The 9,347-nt window shown below is 37.4% G+C and overlaps 1 protein-coding gene across 1 annotated transcript; it reads right to left on the bottom strand.

Annotated features, from left to right (window-relative positions):
* Positions 1 to 3,956: 3,956 nt before the first annotated feature.
* Positions 3,957 to 6,427, bottom strand: LOC126617886 (transcription factor MYB1-like). The gene is made up of 2 exons (XM_050285977.1): positions 5,984 to 6,427; positions 3,957 to 5,256 (listed from the first exon to the last, which is right to left on the bottom strand). The coding sequence occupies exons 1-2, from the start codon at positions 6,282 to 6,284 to the stop codon at positions 4,382 to 4,384; spliced, it is 1,176 nt and encodes a 391-aa protein (XP_050141934.1). The 5' UTR covers positions 6,285 to 6,427; the 3' UTR covers positions 3,957 to 4,381.
* Positions 6,428 to 9,347: the final 2,920 nt, after the last annotated feature.

A 9,347-nucleotide genomic window follows, 5' to 3' on the forward strand; every position in this document is an offset into this window, starting at 1 on the left:
AAAGAAAAAAAGAAAAAGTTGGTGGAATATTTGGTGTGCTATGTAATTTTATACTAATAATGCTAGATTAATTTTTTAAATTAAATTTAAGAATTATTTAATTTCTCATAAATAAAATATAAACACGTTAATTAATACTTTCTTAAAGAACAAGCTAAATACATTCATAAATTTTTATTTTAATTTCTAATTTAGAATAAAAAGTGGCTTTTCTTCCAGTTAGAAGAATGTTGGCTCTTTTTCTAAATCAAATTTTATATCAACTCATAAATCTTTGAGTCAATTACAAGGTATTTTTCAAATTATTAATGATACCTAAATCAGATTAATTGTTTGATATAATACATTTCCTATTTCGAAACACAAATAATACATACATTTATTACAAGGGCAATGCTAGGAAACTTCTTAGAGCATATTTAAAGCAGATGTCAAATATAACATGTCAAAATTTTATTTGATGACTAATGTGGCAAATTAAATACAAGTGCTAAATTCTCTTTTTTTCCAATGTATGTGTCAAATATTTATTTTATTATTTTATTGAACCTAGAGTTACATTAACTATTAAAACATAATCAAAAATAGTTTTATTTTTTTATTCTATTGGTTGTTAATGGGACCCAGGCATTAAAAATTAAATAAAATATATTTGACTCCTTTATTTGCTATAAAAAGGTCGCTAGAAAGTAAGGAGTCAAATGATTTACATGCCACATCATATATGACATATCCATTGGAGAACACTTAAATGTCTTTTAATTCTATTTGGCATATTACTTTTGCATTCTATCTTCTTGACTCTTCTTCTCATCTTCATAATAAAGCTCATGTCAATGATCTAAATCCTTTATTTTTTAGATCATCATTTAAAGATCATATTTGCAAAAAAAAATTAACTAAATACAAAATCATGGAGTCATCTAACATTATCTAATAAATAGTTGAACAATATTTCTTACTTGAACTTTGAAATTTTGTCAACGTTAATCAAATAGTTAAACAATACTAATTTGGTTGATTTTTGTAAAATTAATCTTTAAAAGATGATGTAAAAGTTAGACATTCAGATTAACAAACAGCATTATAGGATTGAAAAAAACTGAAAAAATAAGAAGAGAAAATTCAAATAAAAGGATGGTTAGCATGTAATTAATACCTAGATAGTGATAATTTCTCGTCTCCTTAAAACGACCGTTTTGCCAGCACAATTGTACAACAAATGAAGAAGAGATTTTTAATACGCCGAAATCAAGAATCGATACATTAATTGTCATAATATAACTAATTAAATAATTAAAAAATATTTTAATCAACTATATTATGACACTTGATATGCTATACGATTTGCCCGAGCATTAAAATTTTTTAGCCAAATGAAGGCAAAGAATATGAGGATTCGTAGAAGATGAGGCGGCAATGTGTCAGAAACTACATCCCAATTATTTAATGCTTTCAGTTACCCATTGCATACTTTAATCAGCGGCTGCTCCTTCTCCCAGAGTACAAAATAATTTTAGTACCTGCAACTGCAAGCAGGATTCTCTGTGCACCTCTCTCCTATACCACTCTTTCATGCATGGATCATGGCCGTCTATTTTTTGGGAAACGTAACCGAACGACGAAATGGATGAAATGGATGAAATGGATGAAATCAGGGCCGTAGATTGTGGATACTAGCAGCGCTGCATCAACAATATTTATATCCCCTCGTTGTATTTTATAATTTTGTAGTTTTGGAATTTCCCAGTCATGATGCAGTTGACTGGAGGTGGGACCACCTCAAGGTCAGTGTCGCTTATGTAATATTGCCTTTGCGTGAGGAACAAAAAAGTACAATAAATTTACTATAAAAAATTAATCTTAAGGACAAAGGAAAAAGGAAAAAGGAAAAGGAGTGGAAAATTTGAAAAGAGCTACATTCCAATTCTGGTTGTTGCCTAAGATCCAACGAACCAAATCAGAATTGGTCTGCCCTTTAAATCTCCTTTCTCTTTTTCTTCTTTTTTGGAAAGATTTGTAGTATCAAGTGCTACAATGCATCGTAGTAGAAGCAAAATGCTTTGTATCCCACAAGGAATCATTCTTCGTCATCTTCGATCTTTTGATAAGTTTTTGTGCCCAAAATCTTGTATAAGGCAACGAATAGATGAAACCAAAATACAAGAGTGCGAGATGGTTTGTTTTTTCAGACAGACAATCATATGGTACGGAGTTTGCATATTAAAACATGATTGGCAAATAAAGAAAAATGAGCTACTAGCATATAAAGAACAAAACAATATTAAACTGTTAATTTCATCTCAACATCCTAATCATTACAAAGTTGACCAAAACAAAAATTCCAAGCATTACAAAGGGCAGTCTAAAATAATAGGAAATAGCCAAGCCACGAAACAAAGGACAGTTTGTGATTCGGTCAAGGAGTAAATTGAGGAGGAACTCCTCTTCAATCTTAACTAGCGAAACTCCTCTTTTCCTGTAATATGTTTTTGAGGTATTTGTTAGTTGATCCTCTGGGGAACTTGCATAGTGCGTCTAATTTTTTACCTGAACTTTAATTTTAGCCTACTACCCCTGAAGTTTATAATTGGTCAATTTCTCTATTGAACTTTAACTTTAGCTGATTACCTCCTAATATTTTATAAATAGCCAATCCCCCCTTCCCCTAGCATTTAGATTTTAAAAAATTTCATCCAAAATTTCATTCTTTTTGTTCTCATACAATTGTCATGTATTGTCGACGTGATCAAAATGGATAGAAAGTTGATGAAATTTTTTAAAATCTAGCGTTAGGAAGAATTGGTTATTTATAAAAGTAAAATTAAAGTTAAGGGGGGAAAATGGACTAATTATAAAAATTCAAGGAAGTAATCAGCTAAAATTAAAGTTTGGAAGAAATTTGATAGCTCTATACAAGTTCGGGGAACAAATAAAGAGATATTCCTATGTTTTTTTGTTGATAAACTTGATAACAAGGCAATAGGCGTTTGAACACAAAATCCCAAGTCCAGGAAAAAAATCCTTCATGAGTTACAAATGTCGTAATTGCAAATATTCTAATGGAATAAAAAATATATATACTCTTGGAATCTCATTCTTTCTTCTACTTTTCTCTTTAGCTTTAATGTTCTTCGCTCCTTGTGTTGTGGGTCATCCTTTGATTCTTCCCTCTCATAACTGAAAACCTTTGTCTTCCAATGTCCACTCTTACACGACAAATAATTAGTTAAACAAACGCACCATTTTGAATTGCTTTTATATCTCTCTCACATGTGATGCGAGTGTAGGTGGAACCGACCCACTTGCTCCATCTACAAATTGAAATAGGAGCAAGTAATCCTTGAGGACAACGAGGAGGGTCATATGGTGGGGCTGCCCTATATCTAATATCTTACCCTTCACTGGGGCAGTTCGTCGACTCGACAGCTACACTACACTGAAAAAGGAGCCAAGGCTCGGAGGACACAGTCCAATATCCATCTTCTGGGGTCCTACAAGTGTTTTTACTTGTTTCATTGTTTCCCCTTCAAACTAGAGTCAGTCTTCCTAGCTATCCGTTTGGGTTGGACCATAACTTTGGTAGGGCTGACTGACTAAAACAACTCTTACGTTCAGTATGATCAACTTGGAGTCGGGTGTGATCAAAATACAGGGGTCCTATGTATTTGTGAGAGGTGGAATACCGAGGCTCGGTTGGACCAGGGTGAGGTCAATTGAACTTTTTATTTGAGTTGTACATGTTCTTGGGTTGTAGAGGTGAACTGGTCCTCGCAATCAGACCTAAGAACATCTTCTTGGGTTGGTATTAGGAAAGAAGAGATATCTTAAACAAAATATCACATGTCAATAGTTTAACTTCACGTATGAGATTTTGTACCCATAAATCTGAATAAACGCTCATGGCAAGTAATGAAATGTCAAAAAGAACTTGAGTTTTGAGGATGCTGTTAATGTATGCAAACTAGCTTTTCATATGTCAGAAATCTGGAAAATAAACAGCAGCTACAAGGGAGATTGATAGGGTTTATGGTTATACAACCAATAGAAACAATGAAACATATTTTCTGAGCCAACAGCAGCTACAAGGGAGACAGTTTCTTGAGTTGAAAAGAGTTGCTTCAAATTCTCTTCAGCTAAATAACTACATGCATATGGTATTAACGAAGAGAAGAAATGCCACACCTTTCAACTGGATTAACAGTTATTGAAAGTTTATTGAGGAAAAAAATTGACCTCTCGCTTCTCCATGACTCTTAGAGTAGTGACGATTCTCAGACTGGGAAACAAGTATCTTCATTGATCCTACTTGATTAAGTGGTGACAGAAACTTGAATCCCCTGCTTTAGATTGTAGTTGTAGAACATTCTGTGCACCAGTCTTAGGTTGATAGTACATTGGTCTTCATGCCCATTCGCCTATCGTTTCTCTCTTCAACAGGAAAAAGATGATTCGTTCTACTATCCTCAAAACGCCCCATTTGTCCTTGAGACTCATGAGTCGTTATTCTACCAGCTGCATCACCCATTCCTCTTACACTGTTATTCTCCAACCCACTTTTAAGCCAAGCAAGGTTACTTATATCTGTGGCAATTGCAGCCAATTCGAAACTTGGAAACGAGGGAGGCTCGGAGAATTCCACGAATTCTGGCCCCAACAACGAGTTTTGAAAGTTCATACCATTCTGTGCACAGCAGCAACCGTGGGCACACTGATCAGGCACTGAGAGCTCACCATAAACTCCTTCGAGAAACTTACTGATACCAACATCTAGTTTTGATTCTCGAACAAGAGGTCCTTGCACTGGAATCGGCCTTGGGAATGATGATTCAGGCTCCTGGCTATTTGATTGGTTATATACACTAAAAGCACTGATCCGCGCCACTGGTCTGAAAAGATTAGGCTGTTCGGTGGCTTCATGACTAAACTGAACGTCTGATGACCCATTGTATTCATCTTGATCATCCGTATGCTGAAAAGAACTGACTTCTCTTCCTTCCATAGATTTAGATGAATTGATGTCCCCATATGAGAAGGTCTCTTCAGATGATCCTTTTGTTTTGTCTAAGCTAACATCTTCAACCATATTACCAGATTCTAACTTTATTTTCTCAGGGTCCATGCACCGGCGCTTTAATGTGGAATTCCAATGGTTTTTTATGGCATTATCAGTCCTCCCTGGTAGAAGCCGAGCAATTGCAGCCCATTTGTTTCCATGGACTGCATGGGCTGCAACTATCATCCGATCCTCCGCATCTGAAACAATTCAAACCTATCAGCCTTCTTCTCCAGGAAGAATCATGTAGACATGAATTCATGACAAATGGGCTGGAATAGCCGAAGGAAGAAAGTGATAAAATTGAAATTATATGCTATCAGATTTCAACATAATGCACATTTCCACTAACCGAATATGTATATTACATGTAACAACTCAAATGTGCCTATTCTTTAGGTAGATTCCTCCTACTATACATCAATGTATTACACACGTCTTTTAGGTGGCTCAGCTACATCCGTTCAATTCCCCTAGATTCTTAGGCGCACATACAGTAGTTTAATTCAACAATGTACGATAAAGAGTGATGCATTCTAGAATTTTTGCTTTACGTAGTAAGAAAAATCCTAACAACATGTGAATAACAACAGTCCAATTTCGCTATCGATTGAATCAAAATCACGACCAAACAAAACATCACATGAAATTCTCCAAACAAATGGATGAAGAATCCTGTCGGAATCATGCTCAATGCGAAAAATTGAAGCTTGTTAACAATGTGCTCAAACGGATAATGCAAAAACCCAACTTGAAATTCAAATTGAAGCTTGTACAGAAACCCCTTAAAATTAAACACTTGAAAAAAAATCCTAATTAAAAAGATGCAAAAGCAGCAAAACCCTCAATTCGAAATTCAAAGTTAGAAAAACATACATTTCTCATTAAAGAATTTCAGGGTTCAGTTCAGAACAAAGTATATTATACCAGTAAAGGGTTTGCGCTTGACGGCGGGGTCGAGCTGGTTGCACCACCGCAGGCGGCAGGACTTGCCGGATCGTCCGTCAATTCCTCGGGCGATCAAGCTCCAATTCCTAGCCCCGAAATTGCTCACCAACCGACTCAGCACCGCGTCTTCTTCCGGAGACCAAGGACCCTTCACGTTGTCCCGCCCCGATTTCCTACGGCTTCCGGCTCCGCCTCCCGCCGCAGCCTCTTCACCGCAATCTCCGCAGTCTCCTGCGTCTATTTCTACAGCGGCGGGGTCGTCGGCGACTTCCATTTCCATCTCTATCCTGTTTTATTTAGTTGGTGTTTGGAATTGGATCACAGTCACACTGCTCGTACTCGACTACCTACCTTACTTAACCGCAAGAGTAGACTACTAGTACTACTGTTGTTGCCGTTGACACGATAAAAGACAGCTCCCATGATTTCTACGACAGTTTCGAACCTCTCATGTGTCTTGTCCTAAATTTACCTTTGTGCACTCCGCGTAATTTTAAACTAAATTTAAAAATTAAATGATATATTATTAATAAAAAATAAGTATATTAATTAATATTTAAGTAATAATTTAATCATCAATCACCATATTATTTCACTTACAAACTGTGCTTTAAGAATCTGGTCTCCGTAGCATTCCCCTTTCAACTAGGGATGGGTGGATTGGGTTGCTTTTGGGACAAAACCGAAACGAAAACCGACTTGGTGGTTTGGCTAAAATTACAAACCAAAGCCGATCAAGTCTGGTCTAAAACCGATTAGGTTAGTTAATCGATAAGATCGAGTTGGTTTGGATCGATTTTCGGTTTGTGCATGACGCTGGGCCTGCTGCTTTATCCCTTCTTTGCTTCATGGCAGAGCCAAACGCTCTCACCCACCCCCAAAAACGACAACTGCCTCTTTTTTTTTTTTTTGGAAGAAGAATAACATTCCTAGGCAGAAGCCGAAAAATACAAGAGAGCCTACAAGAGGCTAACACCAAACAGGCACATAGAGAATGAAACGACAATTGCCTTTTTAAAATAAAAGGCATCTGAATGAGGATTAGCAGTTCTATTTAGAATAGGAATGTGATTGTGTAAATCCTAGAGAATATGGGAAAGTATTATATATTCCTATTAGGATTAGATTACCTATTAAATGTTGTAATCATAAAGGGAAAGGTATTTACCCTTCCAACTACTATAAATAAAGGCACAATGGGGTGAATCAAACACACCTCACAATTAAATCAATCTCTCTTCTCTCTAAAGTGGCCGGCCTCCCTCTCTCTCTAAATCTTAGATCACTCAATTAAATAGGCCTACAACACGTTATCAGCACGTTCTTGCTAGAAGCTGAGGAATTGAAGCATCGTAGGAGGAGGCTATCATCCACCACATTCAAAGGCTTATTCGTTTTCTGCTGCTCAGGTACGCTTAAAATAAAGGAAGATATTTGAAATGACCCATGAAGCATGAAAACATTCCCCATGATGCATGAACCCCCTATGTTTATATTTTCCTTCTTATATATATATATATTGTATATGTTCATATATTTGTCACTATATATATTTGTTTCATGCATCGCACAATTAAATTGTTATGTGGAATTTGTGAGTTAATGTATAAAATTAAATTAGAAGCATATTAGGTTTTTCCTAAATCTAAAGGGAATTGAATAAAAAAAATGGGGAATGGGATTTGGTGCATCGCACCATCCCTGTGCCAAAAAGGAAAACAGGCTTCGGCCTGATTTTGGTTTCTTTGCTGGGCCTGCAGCCCATGGCCTTTCTCGGCCTGCATCAAAAACCTGCCAGCCCTCGGCTGGGCGCCTTATGCACACAAGGCACACAAAGCTAGCCCTCGGGCTGGGCCTCTTGGGCCACAAAATCAAGGCCCTAGCTTCGCTGGGCTCCCTGCGTGACCAACCCGCAAGCTTTGGGCTTGCCCCTGTGACCCCTTGGACCAAAACACCTAAACCAGCTACGGCTGGGGGTTTTGTCCATTCCGTGGCCTGCAGCCATACCTTAGGCCCTGCCGTTTTTTCTCAAGGCACCCCGTGCCTTCCCTTACCCACGGCACCCATGCCCAAATTATTTTGGGGCATTTTTCCACCCACAAACTATTATTTTAGCATTTTAAATAATTTAACCAGGATGTTAATATTATTTTTGCTTCTACAATTGACCCTGTATGGCCCGATTTATTGAATTAATTAAAAGTAACCTGCAGTCCACTAATCTGATAATGAATCCAAAATTATTGACCTGAAGATCACTTTTGGACATTAATGATTCAATAATTTATTTTTATACTTTGAACCGTCATATACTTTCGTAGTACCGAAGCTCTCACACTTGAGTTCCCGAAGCCAACTCAAATCCACTACACTTAGTTAGTATATTGCATTTTGTGTTTCTTGCAGGAACCTCTCATTATGAACTAATCGTTCATAAAACTAATTTGAACCTGTAGTTTCAAAATTAGTGCCTTTGAAACCTGAAGTTTTCATTCAAAACATACCACATGAAACCTGAAGTTTTCATGCATAAATTAAACCAATACATGTTTATAGAACCTGTATGTTCTACGATATATGTCTATGGCTTACCATATGACTAATCACGTTTTTCCCTCTGTTTTAGGGACATGTCGAACTTGAACAAGCTCGATTTCTCCGCTCTCGAAGTCTCTGGAAGAAACTATCTAAAGTGGGTTCAAGACGTGAAGCTCCATCTCACTGCAAAGGGTATTAGAGCCACTATTGAGACACCTATTGCCGACGAACTTGTCGACGAAGCTCAGAAGGCTACTGTAATGATCTTCATTCGAAGACACATCCATGATGCATTGCAGACTGAGTATCTCGCTGAGGAAGACCCACGCACCCTCTGGCTTGCTCTGGCTGACCGTTTCGATCACCAGAAAGACATATACTTGCCTGAAGCAAGACACGACTGGCAGCATATTCGCTTCCAAGATTTTAAGTTCGTGAATGAATACAACTCGGAAGTTTGTAGAATCCGTTCTTTGTTGAAATTCTGCAAAGTGGAACTAACCAAATTAGATATCCTGGAGAAGACCTATTCGACCTTCCATGCCACCAATATTGTTCTGTAGCAACAATATAGGGCATAAAAATTCACCAAGTTTTCGGATTTGATCTCTGTTTTACTTCTTGCTGAAAAGCAGAACCAGCTTTTGATGAGGAGTCATCAAGCTCGACCCACTGGCTCGAACGCTGTGCCTGAAGCGTATGCGACCAATTTTAGCAGCCATAAACGACGAAAGAACCGTCGTGGCCGTGGAAATGGGCGGCAAGCCCAACCACGGGCCCAAGGTCAACAGAGTGTCGCACCTAA

The sequence above is a fragment of the Malus sylvestris genome, chromosome 4, assembly GCF_916048215.2.
Source record: "Malus sylvestris chromosome 4, drMalSylv7.2, whole genome shotgun sequence".
Lineage (NCBI taxonomy): Eukaryota > Viridiplantae > Streptophyta > Magnoliopsida > Rosales > Rosaceae > Malus > Malus sylvestris.

Excerpts from the sequence above, each read along its gene's own strand:
- LOC126617886 (XM_050285977.1), bottom strand. The coding sequence starts at position 6,284 with ATGGAAATGGAAGTCGCCGACGACCCCGCCGCTGTAGAAATAGACGCA. Across the intron at positions 5,257-5,983 it reads CAAGCGCAAACCCTTTACTG|ATGCGGAGGATCGGATGATA; the intron begins GTATAATATACT and ends GAATTGTTTCAG.